This window comes from Ursus maritimus, unplaced genomic scaffold, assembly GCF_017311325.1.
Source record: "Ursus maritimus isolate PB19 unplaced genomic scaffold, ASM1731132v1 scaffold_27, whole genome shotgun sequence".
Classification (NCBI taxonomy): Eukaryota; Metazoa; Chordata; class Mammalia; order Carnivora; family Ursidae; genus Ursus; species Ursus maritimus.
In genome coordinates, this window is record NW_024425230.1 from 20,974,532 (window position 1) to 20,986,971 (window position 12,440).

At 55.2% G+C, this 12,440-nt stretch overlaps 1 protein-coding gene across 2 annotated transcripts; it reads right to left on the bottom strand.

Moving 5' to 3' along the window:
* Positions 1-1,570: 1,570 nt before the first annotated feature.
* Positions 1,571-11,098, bottom strand: ARPIN (actin related protein 2/3 complex inhibitor). Of its 2 annotated transcripts, none has more exons than XM_040642801.1 (6): positions 10,877-11,098; positions 9,456-9,531; positions 6,815-6,947; positions 3,772-3,978; positions 3,224-3,387; positions 1,571-2,302 (listed from the first exon to the last, which is right to left on the bottom strand). In XM_040642801.1, the coding sequence occupies exons 1-6, from the start codon at positions 10,966-10,968 to the stop codon at positions 2,294-2,296; spliced, it is 681 nt and encodes a 226-aa protein (XP_040498735.1). In that variant the 5' UTR covers positions 10,969-11,098; the 3' UTR covers positions 1,571-2,293. The 2 variants fall into 2 exon arrangements, with proteins under 2 accessions (XP_040498735.1, XP_040498736.1); XM_040642802.1 differs by lacking the exon at positions 10,877-11,098 and adding an exon at positions 10,317-10,393.
* Positions 11,099-12,440: the final 1,342 nt, after the last annotated feature.

Sequence of the window (12,440 nt, forward strand, 5' to 3'; positions counted from 1 at the left end):
CAACCTCTACCTCCACCCATTCTCTGAGCTCCAGCCACAAAGGCCCCTTCCTTCCTTCCTTCCTTCCTTCCTTCCTTCCTTCCTTCCTTCCTTCCTTCCTCCCTTCCTCCCTCCCTCCCTCCCTCCCTCCCTTCCTTCCTTCCTTCCTCCCTCCCTTCCATCCTTCCTTCCTTCCTCCCTCCCTTCCATCCTTCCTTCCTTCCTTCCTCTCCCTCCCTTCCTTCATCTCTCCCCTGCCCACCGAAGACACCAAGCCCATTTGTTGCCCAGGGCTTCCCCCACTGACACACTGCACCTCCTTTTTTGGAATGGTGGCCTGCCTATATGACCTTGCCATAACCTTTGGCCACAGTGCTATGGGCAGCAGGATGCCCTCACTGGGTGTCTCTATTCCCAGTCAATATCCCCAGTCCTGCTGCTTAACGACTTCCCTGGCCACCCCCATGGTTGAGGTCCCAATGTGCTCAATAACCAGCCAGCCCCATTCAGACACCGGACACCAGGAAGGCAGCTTCTATAATAGTCGAGGTGAGAGGTCACAAGGGTCTGAACTAAGAAAAGGGCAACAAGAACAGAAGAGATCCGTGAGCAGACCAATGACCCGTGACTTCAGGTGGCCTCACTGAAGTGTGAATCCCAAGCCTCACAGCCGTATTGTCAAGACCAGGCTCAAATATGCAAGAAGGCAAATGAAAATTGGAACCATGATAATAAATTCTGGAAGCATAATATTACCTGCCATTCTATAATACCAATATAATACCTGCCATTCTAATACCAATAGAACAGAGTTCCAGCTGGGCAGATCAGCAGTTAAGGGTTTAGGCAAGTTCCCTAAAGTCTAGGAATCACCATTAATTTATATGGAAAAATTTTTGAGCATTTTCTTAGGCTTTTCTGAAACCTTAGGACACATCTTGCTAACGCATGCACAAAATAAATCGAGGTAAAGCACCAATGCTTCCAGATACAGTTCAAAGCTCTGGGGGCTTGATGCTTAAGTGTAGTTCCCAGGGAAGGAGACTGGTGGGGTCACTCTCACTACTTGGGGTGCACACAGCCTCTATAATGGCTCCCTGCAAAACAAATGCTGAATGCTTTTTTTTTTTTTTTTTGCCTTATTTTCATAAAAATGAAAACCCCCTGCAGATTTCTTTTGGTTAGAAAAAACAGGTACTAAGGTAGGACTTCGCACCTAGTGTCATAATGTAACTTTTGAAAAGCGGGGGATACAGGCACTAGCGCCAAGAAGCACTCAATGGTCAGTGGCTATAATTACCATCATGGAAAGCATCCAGTGCCGCGTTCGACGCATTAGGGACTCAATACTTGTTCCTTCTCCACCACCCTCTCTTGTCCCTGAGGCCAGCAGGATCCAAATCCACTAAGTCTCTTCCCCATTCTTAGGACATGTGGACTTCAACTCTACATCCCACCATGGATCAGAGTGCAGGCACACTACCCAGCAAGGCGATGTTCATGATCAAAAAGAAATGGCTTCCTTCTTATAGGATCATTGCTCAGATGGAAAACTGTTTACACCTGACATAACCCAGTCAATGCAGAGGAATCCTCTTCTGAAGATTTACTCACTCATAAAACGTTCTCAAAGTACATAACAACAGCGACAAAGGTGTTATGAAAATGTGGCCTGGTAGAGTGAGCCTGAAAGGTAGGGACCAGCCAGCCGCACCTGTGAAAACTCTAGACCTCCCTGAGAACAGCAGAGAGGTCAGGACACAGGAACCCTCCAATGTGGCAGAGAACCAGAGGAGGAGTAAAGAATTGGCAGCTCTAGGGGAGGAAAAGAGCACAGAGCGGACAACGAGGTTTGAACAGGAACGCAAAGGCTATAACTCAGAGCACTGGAGAGGGGGGCAGGTGTGGGAAGAAATGGCAGAAAATATGAGGACAGAGGGAGGAACCCCTGAGCCACTCTGCATGCAGATGAGGGACATTCCCCAAGTCTACACCAAGACCAAATTCGGTTCCACTGCCTGCCTCCAGAAACAAGACTGCCATTCAGGGCAAGGGCCATCGTGGACATGTCTAGGAGACCTAGACTCACATGGAGGCAGGGCCCCTCCGTGAGCCACGGCATGGGGCGCCACTGCTCAAGTCACCGTCTTGGATTTGATTTTAGCAGCACTTATTCCAAGGGCATTCCATGGCAGATGTAGCAAGAAGCAGGGAAGGCTTGGTGGACCGTTCCCTCGAACTCCAGAGTAGATGTTGATGGAAGAGATTCTCAGCAGTGCTGGCGGGCCCCAGAGGCGCTTCACCCCCACTCACCTCAGTCGTCCTAGGGGTTAGGTAAAGAGGCGGGAACAGAGCACATTTCATAAAAGTCTTCTACAAGTCATCAAACAAGGGTTCCACTGAGTGGTACCAGTGGAGCCCTCAGCCACCTTTCTTGGCTTCACCTCATTAGAGCGGGCCCAGGGAGCTAGCCTGGTAGCTCCTATTATTTTTCCTTCTGAGACTCACTTCATTAAGACAAAGGGGAATCCAGACCCTCCACTCTTCCTGCCCTGCTTTCTCTGGCGAATGTCTTCATCTGCATCACCTAGATAAATAGCCCATTTTTCTGTGACTTCGTTTTAAATGTTCAGTTTGGGGCCTTTTGACATCAATTCAAATCTTCAGATGAAATACGCTTCAGAAACACACATCGACTACGGATAGACTAAAGATCAACTAGGGGGCTGATCCTGATCCTTGGCAAAAAAGAAAACCAAAAAAAACCCCAACCTAGTGAGGACCGAGCCAGCCATTTTCCAGCCACTTTGGGCAGGGAGCCCAGAATGAAGGAGGGGGGAAAACGGGCATTCAGCTCACTGCCACATCGCGGCTAATGTATTCATTTGAAGTGAAAATGTTTTGAGATCCATGGCATCGGGCTTCACTGGTTCCCCTCCACGGTCCATTCTTTCCATCCCTTGCTTTTCTCGATCTTGGGGACTTTCTTGTATTCTTGTAGATCGGCACAGTTTGGACCCACCAAAAAGAAAGGTCTCAAGCGGTCACCCTTCATTCCTTGAAACGAATTTTCCTGAGGCTAACACACTCTCGGGAATCCCGTGGAATTCCACCAAAGCAGGGGGCATGAAATGCATGCTGCCGTGTCCTTGTCCTACACCCAGACTCAGCCCACACAGACAAAACTCCTCTCGAGAGGTCAGCCGTACCAATGCTGGGCCCACAGTCATCTCTCTTGACCTACCCACTCCTCGTCCTCTGCCCCGTCCCCCTGCTCTCGGGTCTCCGCTGTGGCTCCCTCCGAAGACTTCTGGGCCATGATGTTGTCTGTCCAGGATGCCCCTGTCCTTCCATCACCAGCAAAATTACACTTGGTCACTGTTCCAGCCTCAAGTTTGGCTAATGACTCTGAAAGGAGGGAAAAAGTTGAATGGCCTGTCTCCCTATTTTGGAAACATAATGGGGGCTGGCCTGTTCTGCTGTGGTCCCCTAGGCCCAGATTAAACCACTGTTCTCTCAGACCTGGGTGTCCTTGGGGAGGCCCTGAGTGTGGTCCCCAAGGCACTAGATAGGAGACATCACCCCCAGGAACCCTAGGATTGGGCAGCACCCCAGGATCTATAGTGTCTAGGCTGTTGGCCCCAGGGCACTTGTCCAGAGACTTAGGAATAAATCTCAGGACTAAGCAGACCTGGCCTGCTCCCATGAGTTCTAAGCAGGAGGGGTAGAGGAACCTCGAACAGGAGGCCGGAGCCTCTACAGGCCACGGGGACATGAGGCTGCGCTGCTCACCCAGGAAGGGGCCGTCGCCTCGAGTTTTCAGCCGTATCCCGGCCCCCAGCTCCAGCTGCATTGCCTCCATCTCTGACTCGGGCATCCAGAGCGCCACTGTCTGGTCAGGGGTAAGGCTCTCCGTCAGCGCCAGCAGCTCTGGCTTTTGTACCAGGGCCCTCAGCGCCTCGGGCGTGAGTCTGTCGGTGTCCCCCTTTGCTTCCATCTCTGCAGGCACATAGCACAAGGAGGTCGTTACTGCTGGACGAGCAAGCACGGGGGAGGGTCTTCCAGGAGCCAGGGGAGGCCTGAGCGTTCTACACGCTCCTAACCACCTGCAGGAAGGGCTCTGCATCCCCACGGTGCCGGGACTCACCGAGGGACTCCTGGCCGAGGACTTACGGGCATGGGGCTCTGGGGCCAGGTTGCCTGGTGCCGATCTGTTTACAAGCCACGTGAGCTCGGGCAAGTGACTTACCCTCTCTGGGCCTGACAGACGGGGATAAAAACAGTACCTACCTGACGGGGCTGACGTGAGGTGTAAGTGAAGTAACACACGTAAGGCACTCAGCACAGTGTCTGGCACGTGGGAAACCCTCAATGTGTGTCAATGTCTTAATTACTCCTTGTTGACACAGGAGAAAACGCAGGCTCAGAGAGGTTAGGTGAGTTGCCCAAGGTCACACAGCTAGTCAGTGGAGGAGACAGGATCCCAGCCCTCCACAGAATTCTGCCTTCCCACGGAATCCCCAGTGACGAGCCAGGGTTCTCTCCAGGCTCTCAAGGTCTCCTGGCTGGGCTGGGGTCTGCTGGAATGAGCAGCAAACGGTGGCGATCCTTATACTCTCCCTTGGCCTGCTCGGGGACAATTCCAAAAGCCTCACCTGCCTGCCCGGTATGTCCCAAATCTGCAGATCCTGGGTTGGGGACCAGGGGCTGGGGGGGTGGGCGGCAGTGTGCCAGACTGAGAAGGGAGGACTTGCATGGCCAGAAGGACTCGCAAGGCCCCGAGACCTCATGAAGGTGTGCACAGTCACCCGTCAGCTCAGCACCCTGAAACTGTCCTGCAGGTGGCCCTTTCCATGCCAGCAGACGGGGCAGGGCTCTGCTGGAGAGCAGCCAGCCAGCCCATGGAGCCCACACCCCGTTCCGTGCTGGGTGTGAAACCTCCAAGCTCTGTCAGGGATGGTTTCTGGGGTTCCCCAGATATCTCACTCCCACCAAGGGCTTTCAAACTGCTCCCTACTCCTTAGCTCTCACCTGCTCAACGTCCCTCAGACGAACTGCCTCACCTCCACTTCCCAAGACAGCAGAAGCCAGAGGTGGGGCTCCTCACCCCTGCCCCCACCTACCTGTCAATTTACCAAGAAGCACAGAAACCTCTCCTCCTTCCCTTCTGTTCCTGTCTCAAAGGACCATGGTCCCCCTCCTGCCTCAAGCCAGTTCCTCCATCTGGGCTCCAGATCCCGCTGCCTCCCCTTCCTCAGGGACCTGGCTCTCCTTCTCCTCCTCCATACTGGATCTTTCCTTAATGCCCTCCCGAATTCTGGCTTTGACACCCACTACTCCAGACACCCCCCACCCCCACCCAGACCGGAGTCACTAGTAGCTCCTCATTGTGAGGCTGCCGGAGGCCCCGCAGTCCCCACTTTCCTGGGCCTGAGACAGCACCTGACCCCATTGCTACCTCCTCCCTCATATCTCCTCCCCCCACCTTCGCTGGGCCTCAGAGACACACAAGCTCCCCCTCTCCCTCAGCCCTCTGCAGGGGTCCCTTCTCCTGCTCCTTACAGGCTCCTCCCCTGTTCTCCTGTGGTTGCTCTTCCCCAAGATGGCCTCCTGCACGACTCCATCCACTTTCATCGCTTCAGTACCAGCAGTGTGTCACGACCCCTAAGCACGTGCCTCCAGCCCACTTCCTGGGTTCTTGAACTGTGGCCCCAAGGCCCCAGTGAACATCGACCTCTCCCCAGAAGTGGGACCACATGTCCGGGACAGAACTCTTCTCCCCACACCTGCAGCCAAGCCCAAGCCCCAGGGCTGTCCCTGACTCCTCCCTCACTCTCCCCATCTCCAAACACTGAGGCCACTGTCCCTCCTCTGTCTCCAATCTGTCCAGTCTCTCCATCCTCATGGACAGGCCCTTAATCCGGCCATCACAGCCTCCCAACAGGCCTGCTGGGCTCCCCTCGGAGATTTTTAAACATCACTCTAATCACGTTACTCTCCTACATAAAACTACTCACGACAGGGTAACCTCCATGGAGTGTCCCTTCTAGGGCCCTTCTCGACCTGGCCCCTGCCTCCCTAGAGGCTTCTCCTCACCTGCATCAGGAGCCCCCAGCTCCCAGCATGCCTTGGCACACGGCCCCCTTCTGAAACACCCTTCCAAGCTCTGGCACCCTGCTGATCCCCGCTTTTCCTTCAGCTTCCACTGGAGTTCCCTCCTCCAGAGCAGCCCTTGACTGTGCCCGCCTGGGCCCGGAGGCCCTCCTCAGGCTCCAGTCCTGGGCCTGTCCATCTCCTCTCCCAGACTGAGGACATCTCGAGGGCAGGTCCGAGTCTTGCTCCTGGCTCGGGGCCTGCCCCAGCGTAGATGCTCCTTAGCCATTCAGAGAATGAACAGACAGCTGAAGGCATGAATGGATAAACTGACAGAGGGAGGGATGCTCATTCGACCTAGAAGCCTCCTTCCACAGAGCAGACAGCAAAGAGGGCCTCGCAGAGCCGAAACTGGAAAGAGGAATGAAGTCACGAAGGGCCTGAGAATCACATGGGAATCTGGGCAGGAAAACAGAGGCCCTGCACAAAGGCAGCGAGAGCCCAGAGCCAGGTACGCAGACAACTCTGCCGGACTGCAGGAGTCAGCCGGAGGTGGAGGGCCCGCCAGGCCCTGGGGATCCTCTGAGGGCAATGGGGGCAGGAAGAAGTCCAGCCAGGGGGCCCTCAGGCCGGACATGGGCTTCCAGGCCAACCACACTGAGAAGACACTCAGTAGGGACCAAGGGACAGAAAGGCCACAGGGTCAGGAGGCTCTTAGGGAGGAAGGATGGAAGATACCTACTGTAGGATGACATGAGGAAGCCCGTGTTCACCTTCCTGGTGGCGCTGAAGTTGGGCTCAATTTCATTCCCCTTGGGGTCGAACTTCCGCCGATGGATGAGACTGGGCCTGACGTACAGCACATAGTAGCGGTCCTGGGGCCGGAGACAGAGTGAGGGGGCTGCTTCCCCACCCCCACCCTCCAACACACACACTCCCCACAGGGCTCCGCGGCAAACTGCCCCCCAGCCTTTCCCGCCACCCCAAATCCCACCTCAGCACCAAAAGATATTCAGGCTGGGCAGATGCCCCCCCCCCAATATTCATTCATTCATCCAATCGTGTGCTTAGTACAGCACCTGCCACCAAAATGAACCACGTAGGCAGCCGTGAGACGGCCAGCCCGGGGCCTGACCCCAGGGTCTCCACCCAGCCAGAATCAGAAAACAGACACAAAACCGTAACCCAAGCACCACGGACCGAAAATACTGTGATGCAGGAGTGAAAGAAACCAAAGTGTCACAGAAAGGGCAGCGTAAGGGAGTTCTGAGTGAGGGCGGCCATTGTGCCTCTCCCAACACATGTGGGACCTGGGGCAAATTCCTCCTAGCCTCAGTTTCCCCTGTGCACGGGGACAACATGCTACTATCAGGAAAGTTGTAAACGTTCAGTGAGATGACAGAGGAGCAAGGACAATGTAGGACACAGAGTGTGCTGTCAGTGCTGTTTGCCAGCTACGCTAATCTAAGCACGTGCATGACACGCCCCCAGAGATTGAAGAAGAGAAAGCCACCTCCTAGGAGAAACAGAAAAGGCAAGGTCTCGAAGAGTGGAGAAACCTACAACTGCAGGAAAAAGGATGTGGGGAGACTACACAAAGCCTGGGACAAGTACGAAATCAAAGTCAAGGTCCCACGTGCATGTCTGAGCAACACAGGCCTTATGGGCGCCCAGGCTGAGAATGCAAGTGGGATCAGTCTGAGACGAGCTTTGAGTTGGTATTTGGAGTTTGGACTTGATCTGGTAGACAACGAGGAATCCTAAAAGGTTTTTGGGCGGCAGTGAGATCCTCAGAGATGTCTTTCGGGAAACAAGCTGGCAGCAGGGCGAGAGAGTGTTGGGAGCAGCCACAAGGCAGGAGGGGCAGATGCAAGGTTTGATGAGGACCGGCCAAGTTCCTGAGGCCCATCTGAGGCCAGGGAAAGAGGAAGGGAAGGGCAGGGGAAGGGTGATCATGGGAGAAGGCCAACAGGACCAGGCACAGCTCACCTGGGGAGAGGGAGGAAGAGACAGTGGAGGTTCGCAGGCCTGTGGCCAGCGGCTGGGAGGTCTACTGCCTTATCATTAGTAAGGGGGAATAGAGGAGGCAAGCTGGGGCGGGGCTAAGAGAGCCCCACATGAGGCTGCAGTTACTAGTACTGGCTGTGCTGGGCTGGCTGGCTGGGGGCTCTGGATTAGTTGTCTACCCTGCTGACTTGTACACTAAGGAGGGGACGGGGGAGCAGAGGCTCTCCCCTGAGCCGCGGGACAGCAACCGGCTCTGAGGAGCACCAGGCCTCTGGCCCGCCTCAGCGGCACTGAGATGAGCTCGGCTTTAGAGACCAAGGAGCTAAGGTCATCCGCGCACTAGAGTGGGGCTATATGAAAGGGGGCGGAAATTCAGAACTAGTGTTCGGGAAAGCGACCCAGGCAAGAAGCTCAGTTGTGTCCGTGCACACCTGAGATGGCGTGGTGACAGAGGGCATGACCCCAGAGGCGCGACAGGGCAAAGGAAGAAGGGCACGGACACGGGAGCTGAAGTCCCCGGCAGGGTCAATGACACAGGCTGTAGGCTGGACAAAGGCCCTGCACACAGCAACCCGCCTCCCACTCCAACGTCCCCTGCCCATATGCATGAGGAGGTCCTAGAAACCCAACATGCCAAAGTGCACAGCCACACACAGTGGTGTTCAAAGGTGAGCGAGCCCATGCCAAGAGATTCAGCACTTTGCAAATGGAGAACTTCAAAGCTCTAACAGCAAACTCCACCAGTACATTTAAAATAATGCAATTCCAAAAAATTCCAAGGACATGAGACTTCCAGGAACAGACCTGGTACCCAGAAAGGGGAAGGTCACTGCTGACCCCCTTACACCCGCACAGGCAGCTAACCTGCTCTGACCTTGTCCATCAGGTCCTCGGGCAGTGGGAACCACCAGACCAGAAGCCAGGAATTCGGGCCCTCAGCCCTCCCAGAATAAAGAGCCACTCATCCTGCCCACCCGCAAGGCTCCCAGCACTCTGAACAGAAGGTGACAGGACCTCTTCGGAGCATCTTCCAGCCGCGCAGCACCCACGGCCTCAGCCCTCAGCCAGTCACCTCACCCCTTCCTGCTCTTACCCTCTCAATCCCAACTCCAAACACGCCACTGGGCTGGTCTGTCTTGTCAGCAAGAACCCAGGCCCTGCCCTCTGTCCTCTGCCCAGCACAGTCCTAGTTGACCCCTTCCCACCTTTTGGGCCGCTCTGTCCCCACCCACCCCCCACCTGCCCCACGAGCCCCTCCAGGAATGAGCTGCACCCCAAGTCTGGGCACTGGCAGAGCCCAGCACAGGGAGATGGCTTGGTGGCTGAGGACCAGGAAACCAGTCCCCCGCGGGTGTCCCCCAGGGAAGCATCCTCACCTTCCTGTCATGGGCATCCAAGATGCTGTGGCGAGACACGTCTACCAGTTCTCCCTCCAGCAGGACGCCGCTTCCCCTAGGGATTAGAGAGAGAAAGAAGGGATCTGCTGTTTCTGTCGTTCCTCCGGGAAGAGCCACAAGTCCAATGGCCCAGGCCAGAGTCTGCACTGGGACAGAAGCAGGGCCTGCAAGCGTCCCCTAGTAACCTGGCCCCCAAGCAGACCTACTACTGAACAAGGCTTTTCTTTGTGCTTCCCACATGGGGCCTCCATTCCTCCAAGGGCCCCAAAGGCTGGAGTGCTGCACAAAGGGTAGGGGGGACCGCCTCAGGCTGTAAGACCAAGCTGTGGCCCCTCCAGCAAGGGCTTACAGTAAGCAGAGCCTCAGTCTTCTTATCTACAAAATGGGAGAGTAACAGCCACCTCACTCTGCTTCTGTGATGATGACAGCATAAGATCGTGTACGTGAAGGTGTTTGTAAACTAGTAAGTGCTTACTAAATATAAAGGATTTTACTTTTTTATTTAGCCAAATTTGAGGGAGGGGTCTAAGCTGCTATAAAGTATTTTCCTTTTTCACCTTTTTTTTTTCACCTGTTTTAAAGCACTGCTATTCTTCTCCTCATTCATATCCACCTAGAGGTGGGAAAATCCAAACTTAGAAGTTTTATGACTTGCCCAAGATCACCGGGTCCCTCGCATAGAGGAACTAGATATCCGCTTCCCGCTTCTAGTTTTCGTAAAAGCAGAACCAGAGGCTTCCCTTTTTAGAGCCACAGAAATGGGAGAGGGGTGGGGACACGAAAGGATGGGGATGAAAATGGAAACTCGCTCTACTTTACTTACCCTACCCACCGCCTCACCTCCAAATTCTTTAGTGTTTCTAACTGCACGTGGAATGGTCCATTTATTCTCATAACCTCCGTGCGGGTGACGACAGCCCCCCCCCCATCCCGAGCCCACAAGCGCCTCCAGGCAGGCGCTGCCCTCCCATGGCCACGCCAAGCCAACTGCCCCGTCCTGTTGGGGTCACTGCACGACGTCCTCCCTTCCGGGGCGGGAAGTGGGGCGGCCTGTGCCAAGGACTGCGGGCAGGGAGCCGAGGCAAGTGGCTAGAGTTCACAGTCGCGCCGGGAAAGGGTTGAGACAAAGGTCGGTGCTTCTGAGCTCCGTGTAGGCGCCGGGAGGGTACGGGGCGGGAAGGGAGGGCAGTTTTAAGCCGATCTGTGTTTTTCGGGGTGCGCTCCGGCTGCAGGGGGGAGGGGAGCGCTGGGGTGCGGGAGAGCTTTGGCCAGGTCTGCCTTCCCTCCCACCCGCACGCGGACCGCGGTCCCTCCCCAGTCCCGGAGCCCGGGTTCCAAGCCGGGGCCGGAGGGCCGGCCCAGGGGGTCGGAGAGGCGGGAGCAGAGCGCGGCGGGCCTACCCCTGGTGGGCGGCGGGGTCCCAGGCCCCCGGCAGCCGCGCGCTCCACACCGCCTTGTTCCGGAGGGCGCTGTCGTGGTAGATGCGGCTCATGATGCGCACGGCCGCTGCGCCCGAAGGCCTGGCACTCGCCGGAGGCGCGCGGGGTCTCGGGCTGGGCGCTGGGGAGCGCGGGGGGCGCGCGCCGGGCAGCGATTCCCAGGCGCGGATCCGGGAAGGGCGCGGTCCGGCGCAGGCCTGCCCGGGCGGGATTTAAAGGGGCCGAGCCCCATTCCTGCCGCGGGACGGCGCGCGCGGGGAGGTGGGCTTCCGGGAAGGCCAGCAGTTGGGCACTCATTGTGGGCGGGGGGAGCTACGTCCTCCTCTTTCCCTCCCTTTCTTGTTACTAGAGGGAGACCCCCGTCCCAACGCACGCACAAAGGGGAAATTGAGGCCCGGAAAATCTACAGGATCAGCTCTGGAAGGAGCAGGAATGGAGAAAAGGGAACAGTCTTCAAGAATGGCGGGAGGGTAGGCACTGAAGCTGCTCTTTATGCTCTGCCCAAGGTCCCACAGTGGCTGAGGAAGGGGTTCCAGGGATCTGTGTCTAGGCTTCGGTGTCAGATCAAGGACATATTAAGGTTTGAATCCCAGCTGTGTGAGCGTGAGCAAGTGTCTCAACCTCTCTGAGCCCATGCTTCCTCCCCTATGGGGTCGGTATCAGAGGGGTAGTAATGATTCATAAACTCACTGTAGAACATAGCATTTCCCCTCTTTGCGTTCCCACACAGTTCTTGAACCCCTCCCCTACTGCCCTTTGCCCAAGTATGTAAGAGTGTAGAGAGGCATTTCCCAAGCCTGGGTGCAGGAGTCTATTCTGACCCTGGGCTTGTTGGAAAGCCTTGGTTCTCTTGGACCCATTCATGGAGTTCATCTGTGGCCTCTGAGGGAGCAGTCAAAAGGGGAGGCGGCCAGTTAGATACCTGGAAGTCCAAGATGAGCTGTCCCTGGTGGAAGAAGCTCCCTCGCCCCACACACACATTAAGACTTTGGTGGGTCCTACACACTTTTGTTTTCAAGGGCTCCTTCCTAGATTAAAAAAAAATTTTTTAATATATTTTATGGGTGGGTTCACATAAAGATGAATATATTAATATTATATATTAAAACATTTTCTTCAGCCTAAAAATTCTTTTCTTCTTCTAATTTTTTAAAGAAATTAAAACATTTTCATGGGTCTTAGGCATTGTGTCAAACGGATTAGTTAGCTCCCCTCCTCCCTCCTCAGCCTGGCCTACCTGGCTGTTCCAGAAAGTCTGAGAGAGAAGGGCCAGAGCCCTAGTGGGCTCTGAGCAGAACTATCTTTGGGCTTTCTCTCTGCAAAACCCCCCTGGCTGATATAAGGAACTCCTACAACTTAATAGCAAAAAACCAAATAACCCGATTTAAAAATGGGCAAAGGAACCATATAGATATTTCTCCAAAGAAGACATACACATGGCCAACAGGTACATGAAAAGCTGCTCAACATCACTAATCATCAGGGAAATGCAAACCAAAACCGCATGAGATATCATCTCAAACCT